At 38.6% G+C, this 24,193-nt stretch overlaps 6 protein-coding genes across 20 annotated transcripts in view; 2 read left to right on the forward strand and 4 right to left on the reverse strand.

The window, feature by feature from the left end:
* Window positions 1-11,499, reverse strand: part of LOC137252612 (zinc finger protein 736-like) — a 39,350-nt gene extending 27,851 nt beyond the window's left edge. For 4 of the 6 annotated variants that reach the window (XM_067788589.1, XM_067788587.1, XM_067788586.1 and 1 more), the window contains exons 1-5: window positions 10,680-11,404; window positions 9,577-10,392; window positions 8,794-9,507; window positions 4,381-4,743; window positions 4,116-4,321 (exon numbers count right to left, since the gene is read on the reverse strand). In XM_067788589.1, coding sequence (XP_067644690.1) covers window positions 4,526-4,743; window positions 8,794-9,361 — 786 coding nt within the window. In that variant the 5' untranslated portion in view covers window positions 9,362-9,507; window positions 9,577-10,392; window positions 10,680-11,404 and the 3' untranslated portion in view covers window positions 4,116-4,321; window positions 4,381-4,525. Of the gene's footprint in view, window positions 1-4,115; window positions 4,322-4,380; window positions 4,744-8,632; window positions 8,733-8,793; window positions 9,508-9,576; window positions 10,393-10,679; window positions 11,405-11,424 lie in introns of those variants that run through there. The other 2 variants (XM_067788588.1, XM_067788590.1) reach the window with 2 other exon arrangements.
* LOC137252615 (protein transport protein Sec24C-like) overlaps window positions 1-24,193 on the forward strand; it is a 91,622-nt gene that overhangs the window by 35,263 nt on the left and 32,166 nt on the right. The gene's annotated exons all lie outside the window — the stretch shown is intronic.
* The window catches only part of LOC137252618 (T-complex protein 1 subunit eta-like), a 54,078-nt gene that overhangs the window by 13,759 nt on the left and 16,126 nt on the right, over window positions 1-24,193 (forward strand). The window contains exons 3-4 of one of the 9 annotated variants that reach the window (XR_010953627.1): window positions 323-537; window positions 2,378-3,644. The exons of 3 other annotated variants lie outside the window; for them this stretch is intronic. Coding sequence is in view for 1 of the 6 variants with exons in the window: in XM_067788608.1 (XP_067644709.1) it covers window positions 313-537; window positions 2,378-2,400 (248 nt within the window). In the remaining 5 variants the exon portion in view is untranslated. Of the gene's footprint in view, window positions 1-312; window positions 538-2,377; window positions 3,645-4,979; window positions 6,521-12,616; window positions 13,311-24,193 lie in introns of those variants that run through there. 5 more of the 9 variants (XM_067788608.1, XR_010953626.1, XM_067788610.1 and 2 more) reach the window with 5 other exon arrangements.
* On the reverse strand, window positions 11,513-13,363 carry LOC137252614 (tRNA (guanine(26)-N(2))-dimethyltransferase-like). Its single transcript, XM_067788595.1, has 4 exons — window positions 12,606-13,363; window positions 12,109-12,549; window positions 11,663-12,040; window positions 11,513-11,592 (listed from the first exon to the last, which is right to left on the reverse strand). The coding sequence occupies exons 2-4, from the start codon at window positions 12,159-12,161 to the stop codon at window positions 11,583-11,585; spliced, it is 441 nt and encodes a 146-aa protein (XP_067644696.1). The 5' UTR covers window positions 12,162-12,549; window positions 12,606-13,363; the 3' UTR covers window positions 11,513-11,582.
* LOC137252932 (uncharacterized) lies at window positions 16,863-19,092 on the reverse strand. Its single transcript, XM_067789065.1, has 2 exons — window positions 17,585-19,092; window positions 16,863-17,524 (listed from the first exon to the last, which is right to left on the reverse strand). The coding sequence occupies exons 1-2, from the start codon at window positions 18,213-18,215 to the stop codon at window positions 17,079-17,081; spliced, it is 1,077 nt and encodes a 358-aa protein (XP_067645166.1). The 5' UTR covers window positions 18,216-19,092; the 3' UTR covers window positions 16,863-17,078.
* LOC137253335 (uncharacterized) lies at window positions 19,184-23,316 on the reverse strand. The gene is made up of 2 exons (XM_067790081.1): window positions 23,177-23,316; window positions 19,184-21,788 (listed from the first exon to the last, which is right to left on the reverse strand). The coding sequence occupies exon 2, from the start codon at window positions 21,594-21,596 to the stop codon at window positions 19,611-19,613; it is 1,986 nt and encodes a 661-aa protein (XP_067646182.1). The 5' UTR covers window positions 21,597-21,788; window positions 23,177-23,316; the 3' UTR covers window positions 19,184-19,610.

The following is a 24,193-nucleotide window of genomic DNA, read 5'->3' on the forward strand; positions in this document are numbered from 1 at the left end:
TGAGCGGAAGCTTGGCTCTCAGAGGGTTTTACTCTGAGGGCCAGCTTCTGGAGGATGGCGATTCGGACGCGACGCTCACGGAGGAGAGCGAAAACAAACAGTGATTCGGGTCCTCCAAATAAACCTGCATCACTGCAAAGCACTCCTACTGCACCTGTCTTGAGGTGCGGTAGACATCATACTAGTCCAGGAGCCGTGGATCGCTGGCAATAGGCCTGCGGACACCAACGTATAAGCTTTATAGCGCTCAGGAAAAGGGTAAGCCTCGCACATGTATATTGGCTAAGTCTACTCTTAATGTTTTTCTTCTAGCCAATTTTAGCGATGGGGATCTGACAGCGGTTAGCGTCGAGGTGCTAAGGAGGAGCTTTAAACTTGCTTCCTTTTACCTAGCGCACGATCACCAAGGCTCATTACCACCGGATAATTTGAAGGATTTCGTGAGAGCGGCAAATCCACGAAACGATTTCATCCTACTCGGAGGCGACGCCAATGCTCATCACGCCCAGTGGGGCAGCAGTGATACAAATGACCGAGGTGAGTCTTTATTTAACTATCTGTTAGGCACTTATCTAAGTATATGGAATAGGGGAAATGATCCCACTTTCATTACGAGGAACCGCGACGAGGTCCTTGACATAACCCTAGTCACAGACTCTTTCAGTGACCTGGTCGTTTCATGGAGAGTTCTAAAGGAGCACTCCTTTTCTGACCATAGATATATAAGCTTTTCTATATCACAGGCGCACACAAGTCCTAAGTACTTACAAAATATTAGAAAAACCCACTGGGGCTACTATAAGAAGATAATAGGTAAAAAGCTTTCTGAAGAAGTGCGAGCCCCGGAAAGCGAGGAGGAGCTAGAAGTGTTTGTAAATAATTTCAGTCAAAAATGTAGGAATGCTGAATAGCTTGCCCGACTAAAAAGCTTTAGGAAACTTACAAACCACCATGGTGGTCGTCCGATCTTGATAAGCTTAGGAAGTCATGTAGGGCGGCCTTTAATAAAGCAAAGCATGATGGACATGAATCCTTATTGGCTACTTATAAAGCGAAAATAAATATATATAAAAAAGCAATCCGAAGTGGAAAGCGATCCTCCTGGAGGGATTTCTGCGGCAGGATTGAATCCACATCCGCGGCCTCCCGGTTAAGGAAGGTGCTATCGAAATCTCCAACTCAGCTAAGTTACGTCCAAAAGCCGGATGGGCACTGGACGGACTCCAGCGCTGAAACCATAAACTTGCTAATGGATACGCACTTCCCAGCAAGTGCGGGCGTGTCTTCAAGTATTGTTAGCGGAGGGTCACCTAATGATCAGCTGATAAGCGAAATCACAGGCGATAAAAGGACAGATTGGGCTTAATAGACCTTCACGCCCTATAAATCGGCGGGGCCGGATGGAATCTTTCCGGCTCAGCTACAGTTTACTGCCGACCTTATAAAGCCCTGGATTAAAGGGATGCTTATGGGTTGCCTTAGGCCCAATTACGTACCAGTATCGTGGAGCGAAGTCAACGTGGTCTTTAACCCCAAGGCAGGGAAATCCTTCCACTCTAAACCAAATGATTATAGACCTATAAGCTTATCTTCTTTTCTGGTTAAAGCACTCGAAAGACTCCTAGAGGACTACATCAGGAGGAGGATTAACCCGTCGCTTCTTTCGCAAGCTCAGCATGCCTATACTAAGGGCAGGTCAACTGACACGGCCTTGCACTCACTGGTATCCGTTATCGAAAGGTCACTAGACCTCAAGGAATACAAGTTAACACTGGCTACGTGATTATGCAAGAAAACTTGCATAAATTCCAATCAACAAGAAATATCAGCAATAAGCCCAGTTATGATAATTTGACACCGGCTTTTTACTAATTGGATTCAGTTAAAGCTAACACTTGTCATTCCAACTAATTGTAAAGTAATAGAAACTGCACCTGTTATGTGCTGCTACAATAACAAGATGTGCTATGTCAGTGGGCAGCTACCCACACATTATTTTCTCACAAGAAATGCTGACGATAATGCGGCAGTTACTCACGAACGTACGTACCAAAAACGTGTCAGCTGACACGACCTATCTTATGAGTGTGCAATGTAAACGAAAACTCACCGACGTGCAACGCCCGTACGTACGTAGTCCGGAACGTAGAAATCAACACAATTTTGATTTTTTCCGTAAGAACGTGTCAGCTGATCGCTCTCTCACTAGACAGAGTTGCCTAGTAAACTTTTGTGCGCTAATTTTTGACAGTTTGCAGTTTTATGCAAAAACACCTAATTAAAGTTTGAAAAATTGTGAAAATAATTCGAAATAATTATGTAAAAGTGCAAATTATAAATATTTAATCTATTTATATTTATTTAATATTAATTCCAGCCTTTTACAACATCAAAAATTAAATTGGAAAAAGTTGATGTTTCCATAAGCATGCATGCAAAATGGTCAATGGCAACAGTGCTTATCTGTAAACAATACACACACAAATATGTTATGTACACGTACACAGACGCACACATTGATACCTACGGGCTTGAGGGTTCGATCAAACGTGTTTCGTACGACAAACGTCCGCACGTACGGCACACGTCGGTGGGTAATTGCCGCTTTAGTCTGCTATTTGTGAATGCCGTACAAAACATTAAGACAAACAAAACGACATGTTGAATTGCAGTAAACAACTGTGGCAATGGCGGATGCGCTGGCAGAGGCAATGAAGGCAGCGCAGCAACGACAGAAATAGTAGATACCCTGCAAAAACGCTCCACGTCATTTTACTAGCCATTTTACGGTCATTGTGACTTTCTGCAGCGGTTATATTCATAGTCACGTTTGCATGGGCGTGATGAACTTTTGTGACCAAATTTTCCGTTTCGTTCCTATTAATGTGATCGTGCATTCCGCTCCCACTTATAGGATGTCAGCATAGCACTGTGCTGCTCACACACGTCACAATGCTCGTCAATTGGCGGTCATTTTTCCGTCATTTCACTCTACATTTTCGAGCCATTTGACAATCAATTTTACTGCGGTTTTACCATTTATATAACCGCCATATAACGTGAATTTTACCTGCAGATTTACTTTACCTGGAGGCCTGGAGCAGCCATATGAATAAAATATGAACCAAAAAAATTGAATTTTCAATATTTATTATTTTCAATATTATTATATATGTACATGAAATTGGAACTTATATTAATCCAGTTCATATAAAACAGAAGAACTTTAATAGTAAATAAACTCGCTAATTGGTTTTTGTTTTCCAATCTCTTCTAAGCGAGCAAAATAATAATATTAAGCTTTAGACAAAACTCCAATTATTTGAATAATCTACAACTTAAAGCTTAGTAGAAATTCAGATCAAGAATATTCAAAGGTGTCGTGGATCCGATTGCTGTCGTAATTGATGAACTTAAAAATGTACGACTAGTAATTGAGTCAGACTTATTATTGTTCTAAATCTAATCATTCAAGCAATAATTCTGCAACCCATAGCAGGAGTATTGATTGGTTTCAAATCTAATTCCAACAGCAATCGTACCAGGACATACTTTATTATATATGCACATGAAATTGTAACTTAAATTAATACAGTTCATATAAAGAAAAGTAAGTACTTTAATAATAACATAAACTCTCTTAATTGGTTTTTGTTTTCCAATTGAAATCTTTTCTAAGCGAGCAGAAAATAATTTTAAGCTTTAGAAAAAACTCCAATTATTTGAATAATCTACAACTGAAAGCTTAGTAGAAATTCAGATTAGGTTTACTCTTTTTTCAGATCAAGAATATTTAAAGGTGTCGTAGAATCCGATTGCTGTCGTAATTGATGAATTTAAAAATGTACGACTTGTAATTAAGTCAGACTTATTATTGTTCTAAATCTAATTATTCAAGCAATAATTCTACAACCCTTAGCAGGAGTATTGATTGGTTTCAAATCTAATTCCGACAGCAATCGTATCACATCCCTTATTATATATGTACGTGATATTGCAACTTAAATTAATACTGTTGATATAAAGAAAAGTAAATACTTTAATAACAAATAAACTCTCTTAATTGGTTTTTGTTTTCCAATTGAAATCTTTTCCTGTGCAAGCACATCGCTAACCTGTGTTGGCAAAAGATATGATTATACTGTCTTCGATAGATAGTCGGACGAGCCGTTACTCGGCGAAGTAGAGATGACCGTTGTGTCGGTGGCAGCTGTTACAACAGCAGTTTCTAACTTTACACCATCCGTACAGTGTGATGAATGCTTCACTGCCTTTTCCAATTGCTTGGCGTCAGCAATTTTTGCTGTTTGTAAAGCTTTAGCTGTAATGCAAATATATGGATGGGTTAAAGTGGTTTTCGTATGTTATTCAACAACTCACCCTATACCATCATCACAGCCTCCTCATCGATTTTGAATATGTGTACTGTTTCAGTATTCAGACCCAGTTCGTTTGATGCAATATTTTCGATTTGATGAATATGTATACTATCCTTTAGGCAGACAATTAGATGCGTTCGATTAATTCATATACTGTGGGTATTTGATCCGTAGACGCAATTGATATATTGTAACATTTGTAAACAGTTGGGTTTCTCTGCTGTCACCATCACCACTAGAGAGCTATTGAAGAAACGCTCGACCAAGATATGTTGCGATTTACACGCATAGATTTTTTCCACCTTGTCAGTTATTGATGGAGAAAATGCGAAAGCCATATTTACCATCCAATACGGAAATGGAACTGTGGAGGAAGAAACATTTTATAAAATTTAATAAAATCAATAAATGATAGTTGTGTTAAAATGGGGTAAAGTATTGTATGTTAAAGTATAGCGAAGTTTGAATAGGTCTCATTCTTCATTAGAAACATGTACGAAGGTACCTCGTAAGATATTAAAAATCCTTAACGCTTTTTTGCAATAACTTAAAAAAAACTCATATTCATCAAATTTCTGTTTTACTTCTACATATCAATAGCTACCTTTACCACCAGAAGGAGTCACTATTGCTTCTACACCTATGCTATTGTTTCCTACACCGATGAGCTTTGTAATAAAATAAACAGCTATCTCCCCAATCTCTCCAGTTTTGTCGCCTCGCGAAACCTGATATTGTAACCAACCAAATCATCGGTGATCTTATTTAAAACATGGCCGCGCCAAATGTCGACCATATGACATTACCCTACCGACTGTCTTACACCTTAAAATTTTGGGTGTGACTTTCATCAGGATCTACATTTTGGTGAGCACGCAGCCGCAATTGTTCCGAGAATTCAGAGCCGTACCAAAATCCTCAAATCCCTCGCTGGCAGTTAGTGATGGAACGATATTTCGCTATTGGTGATTGCATCGCCGCTATTGTCAAATCGCTAATAGCTATAGCTATTGCAGTCCAAAAATATCAGTGATTGGCGATTTTCCTTCATTCGATTCTTTTGAATGGCAATCACCTCTGGCAGAATATCGCCAATAGCGATTATAGCGATTGGCGATTTTCCTTCAGCATGAAATTCTAATACTAATATTGATAGCGGGGATGCAATCACCGATAGTGAAATATTGTTCATCACTACTCATCTGTGTGCTTTGCTTTCCGACTGAGTAAAAAAGTTTATTGGCGACAAAAAGAAATAATTTTCTCGAAAATTGGAAAAAATATACTTTTACAAAAGTTTGCCACCTATTATCGAAAAATGGGGATAGTTATCTTAAGAACTGCACAACGAAAAAATTTCTCGTCAACAGATAGTGGTAAATAAGGGCGAAAAAAGTATGCTTTTTGTGCAGAGAAATTGTGGAAACGGCGAACGGAACAAAGCAAACTTGTTCAACAACAATTTCGACGACGAAGTGATGTGCAATAATTGCAAAAAATGGTTTTGCAATGAGCGTGGAAGCACATCTGGATCCCAAATTGTTAAACTTTCGGTGAGGGCTAAACATAGGGAAGTCACCCTACATTCTGAAGGTCCATTTCGAGAAAAAGTACTAAAATTTTACTCGTGTTGCGTACGTAATGTATATGAATTGGGATCAAGAACAATGGAAGCCACTTTTAACTGATCGTTCGTTTTTGCCATGGTTGGTTAAGGTGCCTACCGAGCAAGAGCAGTGCCGTGCACGACAAATATCAGCAGCACAAATAAACAAATTAGAGGAATTATGGAAGGAACATATCGATGCAACATTTCAGGATTTAGAGAAGCCAGGTATAGACACTGAACCATCACAAGTGCTATTGCGTTATGAAGATAGTTATCAATATGAGATAGTTTTTGGTCCACTTGTGCGCCTAGAAACAGAGTACGATAAACATTTAAAAGAATCGCAAACACAGGAGGGTATAGAAATAAGATGGGACGTTGGCCTAAACAAAGAAACAATAGCATATATTACGCTTGCTCAAACTGATTCGGACATGAAACTAATGCTTTTGTTATTCATAAGTTAATACTTCTAGGCTGTAGCCGTTAACAGTTTTATAAAATTTGTGTTTTTGATGTAAAAATAAAAGAATTATAGATACATATATCACTCGTCTTATTGTAAACAGATTAACTCAAAATTTAAGTTTTTTGGGAGAATGCAATTCAAGCTTTGTCATATGGTTTGTATATGGTTGAATTCTCCGGCTAATTTCTAGGGCACTGAAGTGGGTGGCTAATTTTCTGCTAAAGAATATTTTTATAATAGTTTGAAGAATTTTCTATATTTTTCCTCTGTATTTTTCATTAAAAATTGTTTCACTTTACTATACAAATATTATGCAGCCAAATACAACTTTCAGAATAAATTCATACGGAGTATTTCTGAATATATCGGTGTAGTATAATATAGTAAATAAATCATGTTTTTATGGTGTTACATATACAGATTTGTTTCGGGTTGATTCATCTTACATTTAAAAATCAAAGCATTTTCAATTAACAAAATTTATAAAACAAAGATGCATAGACATCTATTCCAGCTAGTTTCATCTCATTGAGTATAATACGAGACTGAACATATTAGAATTTCACATTTCATCAGTTTACTATAAAAGGTACATATTTTCGTCTTTTTATTCCAATTTTGGTTCACAGAATAACTAAATTAAATTAATGTATAACATTCAATCTAATCCGGTAAACAAACTTAAACATTCAACTTTTATAATCAAGTATACAAATAATTGCAGATTCGCTTATCAAAGATAAATGAAAGCGATCGCCACCTCGCGGAAGAGGAACGCATACTCCCCAGAGAAAAGCGAGTCACTCTAGCTCAACTTCGTTCTGGATACTGTAACAGGTTTAACTCTTACCTATCCAGAATCAACCCGACATACAAAATGTATGCCCCGCTTGCAATGTGTCCCCACATGACACCAACCATCTCTTTAATTGTAATGTGGAACCAACACCTCTAACACCCCTTTCATTATGGTCCCCCCTGTCGAAACAGCAAGTTTCCTTGGACTCCCGTTAGAGGATATTGATGATAATTTCTGATCGGTCGCACCTATTGGATGGGGCGAAGCACTGCTACAATAACAACGTGTGAAAGATGGTTGCATCATTCGTTTGTTGCTCCCTGTTGCTTTGCTTATATTTTTTTTTTTCAATTTTAAACAAATTCGCAACAATAACTAAACTTTTAATTTGTTAACAAAAATAGAAATGCGCAACAAAATTTCAATTGGCAAATCAGCTGACTTCGAAGATTCGAAATTCCTATTCCCCAATTATTGTTCTCTCTAGGAGAAAAGAATTCGAGGAATTTTTCTGCGGTGCTATTAAGGCAATGACCTTTGACCTCGAGTAATTTTTTTTTAGCTCGAATAGGATAGATGGGGACTTTTAATTTTAATATTTTTATGGTAAACTAGAGGTCCTCACTAAAATTTGGCTTTGTAGTAATTTTTGTTATTTTAATTGTCTAAATTAGCCGTTCTAATATTAAAATCGCCACTCTCAATACAAATCAAAAATCAAGTATGAAAAAGTTGTTAACGTTACAGTGCTTATGGATTCATTTTAAGAGTGCATTAAAAGAAAAAAGTTTTGTTAAGCACATTTTTAAAAAGGAAAGGAAAGGTCGGTAAAAATGAGACTTACCATATATTCATATCGGCTGCTGAGTGGAATATCCCGAAATCTCGGCTGCCGTTCCAAAAACTTCCTTTCTCAGAATTCATTTGAAGAACGCCCTATCTTAGAATTTGTTTCATAAACACTCCAGCTATTGTCAAAATGTGTTGTATTTGAGCTCAGATCGGTCATTTTTGAAGCCAAATCTGAGTTAGGGCATTCCTCAACCGAATTCTGTGATAGGGCTTTTCTAATATACGGAGTTATTCAAATATTTTCTGAGAAAGGTGCTTTTCGAAACGGCACCCGAGACCGGGTGATATTGTTGTAGCAGTGCTTCGCCCCACCTAACTGCTACAACAACAACCGGGTGATATTCCAATCAGCAGGCGATATGGATATTAGGTTTCATTTAGTTGTCCCATTTTTACTGAGCTTTTGTTTTTGTGCCTTTCGTTTTACGGATATGTTTAGATATAAGTTTTTTTATTAACTTTTAAAATAAATCCGTTTTTAACTGCCGGCCGTTCAAACTCTGAACCCTATTGTATATTCTTACGATTTCAATGAGAATGATTTCCCACACTCTGAGCACGAGTATGGTCGCTCGCCGGTATGCATACGTATATGGCGCTTTAGCTTAGAGGAAGTTGTAAAATCTGCGAATTAACGATCAGTAAAATGAATATCATTTACAATCACAGTCTTATAAACCTTTACCCTTGTTGCAGAAATTGCACGTATATTTTCGTTTGGGTTTTGGCGGCTGCTGAATTTTAGTGGCCAAATTTTGCTTTAATTTAGCCTCCTCCTCCTTTAAGGCTGTCATATTCCGCTCGCGCGTTTCTGGATCTTCGCCTTTGTGCGTAGTTAAATGCGTACGTAACTCCGTAAAGTGAGGAAAAGTTGATGGGCAAAACTCACATCTCTGAATATTTTTGCCGAGATGTGTACGTAAATGCGACAGCACTGGATCGCTTACAGCAAAGGTGCATTCGCAGTATTCGCATTTGTATGGTTTTCCACCGGTATGAGTACGTATATGACGGCGTAGATTTAGAGCGTAGGTAAAGCTTTTTTTTTTTTTAAAGCTTGTTGTCGCTGAAGTTTCACTGCCTTTTTGAGCGCTTTGAAAGCTTACGTGTGATGATGCATCATCACCACCCAAAGAACTATTAGACTGATCTTCGCAATTTTCCTCTAGTATAGTAGATGGTCTGAGAAGTCTCACCATTTTCAAAGGTGAAGTTTGTAAAGTGGTATCGCCCACTATTGTGGAGTCCCACATTTTAGATGGCGCTTCAATATCTTCTAGTAGTGTTACATCAATACTTTTTAAAGGAGTTTCATTATCCAATTGATGCTGCTCCTGTACGCATAAGTCATGCAATAGACGTTGCAGTGATTGTGCTTCTTCATCTATTTCTTGTAGTTCTAAGATTATATTATTAAATTTATACCACGCAATCTTATCAACTTTCAATATGTTGTATATTCACTTACCTTGTTTACAAGGGATTTTAAAATAGTTCCATCGGCGCTGCGCTTTTTAGCATCTTCTTTAACCATATCCTTGTTCTCGCTATGTATGTACTTAAATAGTGTGCTGTCAGGATCGGATGCTGTTTTATCACACATTTTTTCCAAAGCCATAAAACTTTCATCAGACGTACGTTGCTGTTGGCATTCAAATATAGTTTCGTGCCTTAGTTGAAAAATTATAAGGAATCCTCTTTATAGTGTTTGCATTGTTGCGGCCACCGTGGTGTGATGGTAGCGTGCTCCGCCTATCACACCGTATGCCCTGGGTTCAACTCCCGGGCAAACCAACATCAAAATTTTAGAAATAAGATTTTTCAATTAGAAGAAAATTTTTCTAAGCGGGGTCGCCCCTCGGCAGTGTCTGGCAAGCGCTCCGATTGTATTTCTGCCATGAAAAGCTCTCAGTGAAAACTCATCTGCCTTGCAGATGCCGTTCGGAGTCGGCATAAAACATGTAGGTCCCGTCCGGCCAATTTGTAGGGAAAAATCAAGAGGAGCACGACGCAAATTGGAAGAGAAGCTCGGCCTTAGATCTCTTCGGAGGTTATCGCGCCTTAAATTTATTTATTTTTTTTTTTATTGTTGGATTTATTTTCATCCTCCATTTCAAATAGTTTGTTCATTGCATTTCCGCTAACAGCAACGTTACTTTCGTGTTGATCCACATTCGCTACATGAGGAGCTGCGCGTGCTTCTAGCAAAGTTTGTAGATCCTCCTCTAAATCCAAGCTAAAGCGTTGGCAAGATACCGGCTCTTTAGCAGGCGTTGTAGCCTTTCTAAATGTGTTCGTGAATCGAGAAAAAAATGTTGAAGATATTGTTTGTATTAATTTGTAATAATAGGTATATATTACCATGCTAAAGTGATTTATCTTTTTAAAAGTAAAGTAATAAAGTTCTACAAGCTAGTAGCTACTTTTTAGTCAAAGATTTGGAAAATTTTCAAATTCTTATATAGTAAGCCAATTTACTCTACAGTATTTAAAACATCCATCTCCATGCTCACTCGAATGGCTCATCATAAACAAGCATGCAATTTTAATGATATATTTATAAGCATTTACCGTTGCATGACAAGTAATTTCTTGACTTTTGCACGCCAAGCTTTATTTGCTTGAAATTTTTCCAATCCAGACATTTGTATTCAGGAAAATTGAAAAAGAGCAACAAACATCCAAGTTATATTTTGTTGAACCACAGCAGACAAGGCGCGGTTATCTTCCAGGGTTTTCGTTACGAAATATCTTTTCCAGATAAGCTTATACCACTTGAGCACGCTACGTTGTGTTATTATTTTATCCAATAGTTTCTTAATGGTTGCCCCATCATTTGAAATTGTGGCCTTACCACTGGAATCAACAATATGCTTGTCCATATTACGTGAACCCAATGTAGTGCGTACAGCGTCCACAATTGAATGCGAGGTATTGATGTTGGATATGATGAATATTTTTTACATAAAAACTCATGTACCCAATACAAGTTCAGGCATACCGCCGATAACACACCTTTTAAACGACGTTGTGTGTCCAAATCACTTAGCAGTTTTTCTTCTATGATTTGTAGCAATTCTTCAACAAACGTTGGATCATGTATGGGATGCGACCAAAGTGGACCGCCCATCTATATTTGGGAATATAAGAAACAATTTGGTGTGAACAATTGGTGCCAGTTAACCCTCTGAAAAAGCGACTGACGCGCCTTTTTGAACGGACATAACCGTTTAAACGGTTAAGCACCAATTAAGTAAGAAGGAAAAAATTTGATTTATTCGAGTTTAAATACTTAAGTGGGATAATTGAAACTTACATAATGTTTATCACCGCAATGCGCACAATTTGTATTAACATTTGGTCCAGTTGGTATACCGAATTTTTCTTCCGCATTGCCTTTATCTGAGATCTTGCTTTTTACAATACAATAGGCTGTAGCGTATAGGCATCACAACCAGTGCATTGAAATACCATTCATTGTTTGCTGTGTTCATAATATAAAGATATGGTAAGTAATTGGATTGTGGTAAAAGGTCAAAATGCTGTATACCAACCTCATGCTATATTTACACTTCGCTTGACTACTATGCATACGCACAAATACGCGTATATAAAAATTGGCAGAAATGCTCAAAAGTGGCTCAATATATTTTCCATAACGATTAGAGTGCGTTTCAATGCAATGCAATAGTATACGCAATCCCATCTCATGGCAGCATTTCATACGCAAAGGCACAGAACTATATTTGGCATTGCAGGCTTCAGGCGTATTGCCTGCCAGCACAGCCATATCATTCGCAGTTACAAGTAATGAACCCCCAATCGTCAGTGATTGTATAGCGCCATCCAGAAAGCGATTCGGACAACCATAAGGATCTAGGTCTATAACATCGAAACTCTTCTCATATGAAGTTGAAAGGTACATGAGAGTCCTATTGCGAATTTTATTATTGATTATTACAGTTAAATCACTAGCTATTGATTCGTATATCAAACCTACATTGCATCCCCTTCGCTTGGCACAATTAAATGTTCCACTCCATTGTGTCGCATATTTACGCTAATGGAATCTACTGCCACCTTAGATAGATCATTTGCAACAATTTCACGCACGCCTGCTACTTCTTTTGCATAACTTATGCTACGTTAACCTGTTGCAGCAAGCGCTTCCAATATTCGCAGTCCATCGTCGTATTTTACACCACCAGCCGTGTATGGTTTCTTGTCATTAGCATTGCTTGCTTTCCTTTGTATTTTGTGGATTTTTATGCGCCGCCGCTTCCCGCTCTCTTATCAACCGCTTTGAGTATACATTAAGTACTGAAATACTTAAATCATGATTAAATTCGTGTACTGGATTGTAGAATACGGCCCCGCCGGTAATAATTTCTGTAGTGCTTTCTTTGATCACACGTTCGGGTGCTTTGTCTTTCGTAGCGATCTGTTAATTCATAAAATTTAGGGCGATTTTGTTAATAACGCGAAACATATATTTACCTTATTTTCAGATATTTCCTCAACTTCCATTTTGGCTTTAAACTGCTGTGCATCCAAGTTTTTGTTATCAGCTGTTCGATGGTGGCATACGCTGGCTGCTGCTTTCGTTGAACAGTGAATCGTGGAAACTGTTTCAACAGAGGAAATATTTAAGCATTAAAGATGCACAACACTGTTTTTTTATAAATCAACGATGATAGCCAGCCTTGGGAGGTTGTTGCTGCTGCTATCGTGGCCTTGCATTACCCGGTTGCTGTTGTGGTATATACCTTGGTATAACTGGATGTGGCGTCATTGCCCCACCTGGTCCAGTTGATGCGGACCACGAACAACAACCACCACGACCTACACTGTTTGGGTTCACTTTGCTGCTGCAAACACACCTCCGTCACAATAATTAATGGAGACCATGGAGGGGTATCTCAACAAGAGAGGCTATTTTATAGCCGTTTTTTTACACCGAATTTTCTAATCTTTTTTTTTCAATTTTGGATAATAAATCTTAATGGTAACAAGAATTTTTTTCATGTATGTATGTGGAAATCAAAATTTACTATTCTGCATTAGAATTGCTCACGATTATTTATACTATGCTATTACATATTTCACTTTCTTTCTTTATAAACATGCACACATTGATATGAGTTTTTTTTGCTAAAACACACTTTAGTAGACCAAAAAATATTAAAGAATGCGTATATTAATTTCTGCAAAATGTAAATCACACAAATTGAAAAAATGTTCCACTTTTCTGCAGAATTATTATAATATATTTTGCAATCCCTATGAAAATAATAGGTGCGAGAGAGCACGATACATTGTGGGAAAGCAAAATTTGTCAGCACGCTATTTCATTTGAACAATTTTTCATTCCAATTCGTCACCCCTGTCAAAAATTCGTGTGGCTGTGTGCGTTTTTGGTCACACGATTTTTGCAGGGTAGGGTAGCAGTAAGTTAGAGCAGGGTAGAATAGAGATCAGCAAATGATGGTGTTGCCATCGTGGGATACGAGCAATTGCTGTTACGCTGGCTTGAGACTAACACCCCTATTATGAATTTTCATACGATAGACGATAAAGGCTTCCTAGCGTATCGTAAAAAATCAGCTTTCATATTGCGATTTCCACACGCCCGATAGATGTACTATTGTGAATGACAGAAGAGTTTTGTTTACAAATTTTTGTGAATCTATACGAAACAGATAGCAAAACAAAACGTAAATACTAACAATTCATTTGTCTTGTACGTAAAAGTGGCAAAAGTTTTTAAAAGCTGTTATAATAAAATGTTTTATGCAACCTCTGTTACCTTTTATATAAACTCAAATGAACAAATTGACGGAACTTGCATATATTCCACAGAAAGAAGAAAATTGAGAGATCATTCCAATCTTCTTGAAATTAACTCTACACTGTAAGTACTTGACATACTAAAAGTAAAAAAAGTTTAATAAACAAAATTGATGTCAGAGTATGTCTTAACAGAAATAGAAGACAGTTTGTGTGCCCGTAAAAATAGGCCATCAATCCCAAATATTTTGAAGGTTTGTGCCACTTTAAGGCTTCATGCCCAGGGTGCTGCAACAGAGTGTTGGGAATGAGGCTGTAGTTGGATTATGTAATAATTGTATATTTACTTTTATTTAAATAGTTCCCAACGTATCGTGGAAAAAAATGTTGTGCCAGTCGTTCTAAAAATGTCCATATTCAGTTGGACGAAAATGCGTTAAAAGCCTTTAAGAAGATTAAGGAAGATCTCGCTTCAGATGATGTTCTCTTACTTTACCCTGATTTTGAAAAGCAATTTGACCTAACAACGGATGCTTCTTCGCATGAATTGGGTGCAGAACTCTCACAAGGTCGTCCTATAACCGTGATTTTCCGTACTCTTTCCGCCACGGAAGAAAATTCGCTACGAATGAGCGTGAACTGTTAGCAATAGTGTGGTCGCTTCAAAAATTGAGAAATTATCTTTATGGCGTTAAACAGCTCAATATCTACACAGACCACCAGCCCCTTACTTTTGCTATATCAGACAAGAATCCAAACGCGAAACTGAAGCGTTAGCGAGCGTTTGTGGAGGAGTTTTCCCCCAAATTTTTTTACAAGCCAGGGAAGGACAATGTTGTGGCGGATGCGCTATGGCGTCAACATATTAACGGTTTGCAGGATGTTATGGTCCACTTGGGAGAGTCAACCTTGGAACGTACCAGTTGGCTAGTGATAGGAAAAAAGGTAGGATTCACCCTCACTCATGTTTGCCTGGGATGGTCAAAACAAAATTTTGTTAGTTTCGTGCGGGTGGCATCGCCAAAAATTCCCATGACATTGACGAATTTTCAATAACACCTGGCGCAATGGTGTAGGTGGCTCATCTCATCAGCTGATTTTATTCGTTTCATTGTACTGGCACAGAGATTGTCACAAGGAGACGGCAAACGTAAAATGCAACCGATGCATTAGCAATTATGTACTGCCGGGGTGGTAAAGTTTTACCTAATCTAGCGTACAACGTTCCCACAGGACACAAAAGCTGCAAAGTTTTACGCTTTCTCTACGTTTCATTCACCTAACATCAACACAAAGGGTTGACAGCCTGAACGCGGCATATATAATGCTGTAGGGATGAGTTAACCATAACAACGAACCAATCGATAATCGTCGCCACAGTTAGACAACTGCGTTCTTCCATCGCTGAATGGAACAGAAAAAAGTTTTCCACAATACCATGGCGTGGGTGGACATTTTTGCGCGAAAAGACAAGAAGAGATTCCGTGGTGTGATGTTGATCAGGTCTGACGCGCTGGTACCCCGCGTGTGCTTAAACGAAAAGTATTTGTGATTGCTGCTATAGAAATGTGTAATGAAGCAAAGTAGACAATATAATCTAAGAAAAATATATTCTTATCAAAGCCGCCTAAATCATTATTCACACACATTTATAATTCGGATAAAAAGCAAGTGAAACTACGATTTAAGGGAAAAAAATTTGTGATAAAGTGTTTATGCTTCAGAGTATGATGCTAAATCTGTAATAATTTAAATTGAGATCAGACACATATGATTTAGGAAGATGATTTTTTTCAACAACATAACCAAAAATGGCAAATCAGGGAGCTAAAACATATATACCGTGAGACAAAATAAATGGAATAATATTTTTCTTAGACATGCATACATCAATGTGAAAGCCTCGTTGAATACACAAAAAAATTGCATTCAAAGTATTTCGAGATAACCTTCAAAATCTGGAGTTCAGCATTGTTTTGGAATTACCGATGTATGAAACAAACTTAATTTTTTTTAACTATTCATGGAGTTCCATCTAACTTTAGCGAGGCGCTATTTAATAAAAGGAAATCTCGATTTTAATTGTGAAAGCCTTGCCGCCAAGAGCTAGACGTCCAAGTACGAGTCGGCCAGGTCGCCATCGGTGACTAAGAGTAGCGTTACAACGAGTCGGTTTATACCACAGATTAAGATTACGAAGCACATCTCTTAGACTTCCCGTTGTTGGGTGATGATCTCCTCTGGCTCTTGGCGCGTATGGAATTGAGAGGGAATACTGCGCTTGGAAGATCAACGTAAGAGCATAATAATAAGAGCTGCAACACTACCTGCAACAACAACCAGCAGGGCCGCCTCATATAGGCCTGCTGCAACATTAACTTTAGTAACAACAACCAGCAGGGCCGCCTCATATAGGACTGCTGCAACATCAACTGTATTAACAACAACCAGCAGGGCCGCCTCATATAGGCCTGCTGCAACATCAACTGTAGTAACGACAACCAGCAGGGCCGCCGCATATAAGCCTGCAGCAACATCAACTTAGGTAACAACAACCAGCAGGGCCGCTAAACATAGGCCTGCTGCAACTGCACCTGATATAACAACAACAGCAGGGCCGCCGAACATAGGCCTGCTGCAACTGCACCTGATATAACAACAACAGTAGGGCCGCCGAACATAGGCCTGCTGCAACAGCACGCGGCCACAACAACAGGAGGCACATCTGATGGGTGAGTCCGTAAAATTACACATATGCATACTGTAACGAGCTGACAAGGTTTTTTGTCAGCTGATGCGAAATAAAAACGATGCGACAATTATGATGTGCTAAAGTAGACTGATAACTTTATTTTTGACTTTCAGTATTCAAGTTCATACCTTTCGCATATGAGAATATATGTATATGTATGCTTAGTACATAACTGGTAAATTTATTGTTTTACAAACTAAGAACCGTTACCGTTATCGGTTCGCCTAATGCGACAAACTAAATATATTTATTAATACCTTCAGCATGCCCAACAAAGTGTATGATATATACATATGTACATACGTGCATACAGAAATGCATATAATGAAACAATGGAAATATAACGTTGAATGCGGTGAATGATGGGAGAATATGACTACGAAAAAAGGTAGATGCACAGGCATATTTAACCTTTCCATGGACATCAATTCTTAACCCTTAACATCCTCCCCCGTTGAAGGATTTAGGCCTTCAAACGTTTCTATAGGTAAAAGTGCAATTTTATTAATGGCTCGCTTTATGACTCCATTCTCTGTCCGGATAAGCGCTATTCGAGCCACTTTGTCCTTGCCTAGAATAACATCCACCACACGACCAAGTTGCCATTTTAATGGTGGGAGGTTTTCGTCTTTCAACAGGACCATTGCTCCTTCTCGTATGTTCGGTGTCTTTGCCTTCCACTTGCTTCTTTCTTGTAAAATGGTTAAGTAATTTTTGCTCCATTTCCTCCAAAACACCTGCTGCATGCAAGACAAACGCTGCCAGCGATCTAATCGGCTTGTTTCAATATCAGTGACATTTGGCTCAGGAAAGCTGGTAAATGGAGCTCCCATTAATAAATGTGCCGGTGTTAAAACCTCCAAATCGTCGGGATGCTCTGAAATTGCATAAAGTGGTCGAGAATTGATTATAGCACATACCTGGCATACAAGCGTACGCAATTCTTCGAAAGTAAGCACAGAGAGACCGACAACACGTTGAAAATGAAATTTAGCTGCCTTTACCGCTGCTTCCCAAAGACCCCCAAAGTGCGGAGATCTTGGTGGAATAAAGCGCCATTCAATTCCATCGTCCACACAGTGCCTTTGAACACTTTGGAGGTGAGATGTGGATAGCAAGAGATTTTTCAGATCAGCTAATTCGTTTCTTGCCCCCACAAAATTTGTAGCATTATCTGACCAGATTACCTTTGGTCTCCCCCGAATGGAGATGAATCGCTTTAGAGTCGCCAAGAACGAAGATGTGGATAAGTCACATACCAATTCCAAGTGCGTTGCCTTTGTAGCAAAACAAATAAAGACGCAAATGTAACACTTGACCGGACCCTTGTTGCGCACTGCCGACTTGTAAAAGAAAGGACCACAAAAATCAATGCCCGTTGTGAAAAATGGCCTACAAGGCTGCACTCTGTGCTGTGGCAAACTACCCATAATATGTTCCATAACCTTTGGTTTTAGACGAAAGCATCTTAAACATTTATTGACGACGGCGGCAACTGTCTTTCGCCCACTAATCGGCCAAAACTGCAAACGAATCGAAGCTGTCAAGCTTTGGGATCCGGCGTGCATTAACTTGTGATGAAAATGGCGAATAATTGCTATAGTAATGGGATGTCTTTTGGTAGGATTATTGGGTGGCAAGCTTCATAATCCCACAACGAGTTGTCAAAGCGACCACCAACTCTAATAAATCCGACTTCGTCAAGAAATGGGCTAAGTGAGTATAATGAGCTGGATGAGTCAATGTTTCGTTTAGCCTTTAAAGCTTTGTACTCCGAAGCGAAGTGAATCTGCTGGATCAGGCGTAGTAGTAGTTGTGTTCCATGTTTGATATCTTCGGGTGTAAGCTCACTACTCACTCTTCAATTTTCGATCGTTTCTTGCAATAAACCTTGACACGTAAGCAAAAACGCGCTACATGGTGCTGAATGAGTTAAGATACTTACAGCGCAAGGAAATATCTTCGAGTTGGATTGCAACAGTCAAGGTTGTACGTCGCCGCTCTGGTACGTCAGTGAAAAGCGTAGGAGCTGCTGGCCACTCCCTTTCATCTCCTAGTAGAAAAGAGGGACCATTCATCCAAAGTTGTGAATTGAGAAGTTGATTTGACGTTGCTCCCCGTGATAATATGTCGGCTGGGTTGAGCGCAGTTGGAATATGATGCCACAACGCCCCCTTGGTGAGCATTTGTATACGGCTGACCCTGTTCGAGACAAAAACATTGAAGTTCGAGGACTCCTACCGTAGCCATGATAGAACGATGGTTGAATCCGACCAACAGTGTATGCGGCAATTAAATACTTGTGACTGCTGGATCGATTCTAATAGTTCAGCAAGTAGCAGGGCAGCGCATAACTCGAGTTTTGGGACGGTTAATGTCTTCAATGGCGCTACTCTTGATTTCGAGCATAAAAGGCTAGTTTTGACGCCATCGATGTGTTGGGCTCGAACATATACACATGCCCCATATGCGGCTGGCATCACAAAATGCGTGAAGTTATAAATGAGAATTCGACATTAGTACATACCGAGGAAAATGAAAATTGGATACTAATTCAAGTTCATCGCAGAAATCGGTCCAACTCTTGTGCAAATGTCGTGGCAAACTTTCGTTCCAGTGAAGTTGGTATTTCCACATGTTTTGTATGAATATTTTTGCTTGAGTTAAAACTGGAGCGATGAGACCAAGTGAGTCGTAGAATCTAGCTATTGTTGATAATGCGATACGTTTAGTTACCTTTTTATAGTTGCTCATTGGCGCAAGTGAAAAAATAAAATCGTCCGATGTTGGATCCCAGACTAGTCCAAGCGCCTTTGTAATGTGCGTACCATCCCGAAACTGTAGCAATGGCTCGCGGTCATCGTCAGTCACACCAATAAGCGATTCAGAAACATTTGAACACCACTTTCGAAGAACAAAATTACCCCTGTGAAGTAACTTCGTTGTTTGACGTCGAATTTCGATTACTTGCTCGATGATATTTCTTCCTGAGTTTGAGTATGTGAAGATGAGCAACTTTCGACCTCCCAGAATTGTTTGATAAGATCCTCGAGGCTATCTGTATCTTCTTCTTGCTGAGCACGAACAGCAACTAAAGCCGATGATTTGTGAAAGTGCAATCCTCCTCCAGAAGCGACCCATCCAAGCTTCGTCTTCTGCAAGATTGGTAAATTTTTGGCTAATTTGATTTGACTGACGCTCATCAATTCAAAAAATAGTGATGCTCCCAACAATGCATCAGTGCGTTGCGATTTATAGAAGAGTGGATCTGCAAGTTTGGTGTTCGGAGGAATATTCCATGAATCGATATTTAGGTCAAAGTTTGGCTGATGATCGGTGATGGTGTTTGTGACAATGGCTTCAAAGGAGAATGTATATTCATCATGATGTGACTTTGCAAAAATATCAACTGCCTTTTCAGCGATGAAATTCGATTCACCAATGCCGGATATCGAAGTATTAATCTTTTTCGCTTCTATTTCAAGATGTTTTGCAAGGCGTGATGTAATAAAGTTCACTTGAGAAGCGGAGTCGAGCAGCACCCGACAAGGCACGTAACAGCCTGTACGATTCTTAATGAGTATAATTGCCGTTGCCAGTAAAACAAAGTTTTCTGAGGATGCAGCGGTAGCTACCTGCTGCACGTTTGACAAAGATGTTGCAGTAGTCCCAACCTCGCTAATATTGTTAGCATCAGGCGGCGATTGTTGCTCGGCTTTAGGCATGTGCAAGAGTGAATGATGATTGGATGGACATTGCCGACAATGCCCTGATTTGCATTTCTTAACTGTTTGCCCTAGACGAAGGCAGTTGATGCACAACTCTAGCCGCTTGGCTTCTTTATAACGCGAAGCAGGTGATAGGGCTCCGAATTGAGCACATCCGTAAATCCAGTGACCAGTGGAACCACAAAAGGAGCATGTATTTGAAGATGCTACAAGCGCCTTCCGTGAACTATTGTTGCTATGAGGTACACCTTTTACTGCAGGGGGTATGTTGTTCGCTGCTGGTACTGTAGCTTCGACATTTTCGAGCATGCGACATCTTTTCTCCAGAAATGTTGCCATAGATTTCCAAGTTGGCAACGAATTTGTAGCCAGATCTTCTTCCCATTTTATTTGCGTTTTTGTGTCGAGTTTTTTGGTTATAAGGTAAATGAGGAAACCATCAGCAATCTGTGCCTCCGTTGCCATGGTTTGTAATGAGCGTAGGTGTGCATTTAACTTGTCGTTAAATGAGCGCAGGCCAACAGCGCAGCCACCTTCGACATTTTTGAGCGAAAATATTTCCTTTATATGAGCCTGAAAATTGAGCAGCTGGTTTCCAAAACGTTTCTTCAAAAGATCTAAAGCTTTGTCGTAGTTAGCGTCACTTGGCTCCAAGGACCGAATTGTGTCCAAGGCGGCACCTCTTAAATTTGCCCGTAAATGTTGAAACTTTTCAATTTTGCTTAGTTCACCGCAGTTGCTAATAACAGAGTTAAACATTGCGATGACGTCTGGCCAATCTGTGTATGCACCACTGAAGTGTGGAATTTTCAATTCGGGAAGCCGGTTGCGTTGAGATATTATAAACGAGGGTGATGAATCATCGATTGCGAATGGGCGAGCTGTTGATGAATGTGCAATACCGGCCCGGTGTTGATTGAATTCACGAGTCAGTTTGCCTTTAACCTCCATATGTAGCGTAGCGCCCGACCAACTGACTTCGCTATCTAACTCGTTGTGATCTTCAGTTTCAAGGCAGGATTGAGCGTCATCAAAACATGCTCGCAGACGCTCGACTAACTCCAAACGCATAGAAATGTCGACCTCATCTAAGGTCGCCAAAGAATCCGTAGACAATTGCTTGTTGACTTTATCTAGCTGCTTTTTTAACGAAATAGTCCTCTTTTTGTTGAGGGATTCTATTACGCCAACACCAGTGGCACCTTCAGGTCCGGGAGACATGTTAAATTGTCGTTGATTAAGCCGGTAACTTAAACGGTGCTGTGTGCACGGTGAAGAAAAGTCCCAATAAAGCGGTGAATCTTGTACGTGAATACGATCACGTCGGGGTCACCAATGTAACGAGCTGACAAGGTTTTTTGTTAGCTGATGCGAAATAAAAACGATGTGACAATTATGATGTGCTAAAGTAGACTGATAACTTTATTTTTGACTTTCAGTATTCAAGTTCATACCTTTCGCATATGAGAATATATGTATATGTATGCTTAGTACATAACTGGTAAATTTATTGTTTTACAAACTAAGAACCGTTACCGTTATCGCTTCGCCTAATGCGATAAACTAAATTTATTTATTAATACCTTCAGCTGCTATAAGTATGCCCAACAAAGTGTATGATATATACATATGTACATACGTGCATACAGCAATGCATATAATGAAACAATAGAAATATAACGTTGAATGCGGTGAATGATGGGAGAATATGACTACGAAAAAAGGTCGATGCACAGGCATATTTAACCTTTCCATGGACATCAATGCTTAACCCTTAACACATACAATAACACAGAAATGCATACTTAAGCGCTTATTTTAAATCAGGCATGCTTAACCAACGAACCGATTCATTTCGTTTCGATAATTAACGTTAATAAACGAAACAAAGTCATTTCGTTTCGTTTGTCAACGTGAAGAACGTCAAGTTAACGTTTCGTTTATTAACGTTAATTATCGTAACGAAATGATATCGGTTCGTTGGTTAAGCATGCCTGTTTTAAATATAGGTATATGTATATATCAGCAGATGCGTACGTAAAATTACACATATGTGCAATGACATATACATACCTACATGTATACTTATATTAAATATAGTTGTATATAAGCAAATACCTACATGGAAATACACGTATACATACAATTATGTTGAATATAGTTATATGGATATATAAGCATATACATATCTATGAATACACATGTATGCAATGACGTATACATACTTACTTCTATACTCATATTAAATATAATTATATATATAAGCATTTCAAACACACAAATGATAAAAACATTCATGCATACGTACTTGAATCGAGTACACATATATATATATGTGTGTAAGCACACGCATTCCTAGAAATACCCAGGTATAAGTAACAGTAAATACATACTTGCTTATATACTTGTATCAAATACCAATATAGTTGTGCATAATTATGTACGTACTTAGAAATACACATTTATAGAGAAAATAAGTATTTACATGCTTATGTACTTGTACTAAATATAATTATATATGTGTAAGCATTCGCATACTTAGAAATACACATTTAAAGAGGAAATAAGTACATCCATGCTTATGTGCTTCGACTAATATAGTTATATATGTGTATGGGCATATACATACTTAGAAATATACCCAGGCATAAATAATGATAAATGCGTACCTGCTTATATTCTTGTACTAAATATAATTATGTATGTGTAAGCATACGCAGTTCTGGAAATACCCATGCATAAGTAATTGTTTAGGCCAGATGCCTAAAACCTTAAACTTATAAAGTCGCCCTCGTACTTACTTTTCATTTACTTGTTAACAGAGTTGGTCGAACGGTTTAAGTTATATCTGCTAAAACATCGCACGGATAAATAAACCGTACGACAGCAACTCGTTTAACATTGTTAACAGTTTTGTATCCTTCACTTGGATTCATCGTTCATCACGTCCACACGCACCAGGAGCCGTAGCTGTTTCAACAAAGGTAACCTAAAAATAAGTATAATTAGCAGGCATGCTTAACGAACGAAACGATACCATTTCGTTACGATAATCAACGTTAATAAACGAAACGAAGTCATTTCGTTTCGTTTATTAACGTCAAGAACGCCAAATTAACGTTAATTTGACGATCTTAACGTTAATAAACGAAACGAAGTGACTTCGTAGCGTTTATTAACGTTGATTATCGTAACGAAATGATATAGTTTCGTTCGTTAAGCATGCCTGATAATTAGTATTATAAACTTACGAATTAACGTGACTTGTATATTATTATATACATATTAAATATTTGAAATTAATAGATACCACTTTTTCTTTTTTTTTCTTTTACCCCCCAAAATTTGGTCGGTCAAACTTTCGAGTTTGCACTCCGAGCAAAACATTTGGTCATTCAGAGCCGTTTTTTATTTACCAGCGACCGAAAATCACAACCATCTCATTGATTTGGCCTCAAGCGCCCAGCGATTTATATGCTAAATATTTCCGAGCAAATCATCAAGGAGTTTGAACAGCAAGCAAAAACATCCATCAGTCACACATTAAATTTTTACCAGCTACAGTCCGCAACAAAAAGCTACAACGAAAAAAGTAAGTGGTTTGAAAATTCAGTGCGCACATATATTATTATAATTGTTAATTTAACAAAGTGTATCGCGAGTGATTTGTTTTCTGTTGTGCAGTCATAAAATTAAATAAACAACAAAATTTAAGTTGTGAGTGTCAATTTGTATAGATAGCCCTTCTGACCATCGAATATTACTCCCCACCAGTGGTAAAGAATATTTGACACGGCGCAAGGGTCTTCAGTGCACCG

The sequence above is a fragment of the Eurosta solidaginis genome, chromosome 5 (assembly GCF_040869045.1).
Source record: "Eurosta solidaginis isolate ZX-2024a chromosome 5, ASM4086904v1, whole genome shotgun sequence".
NCBI lineage: Eukaryota > Metazoa > Arthropoda > Insecta > Diptera > Tephritidae > Eurosta > Eurosta solidaginis.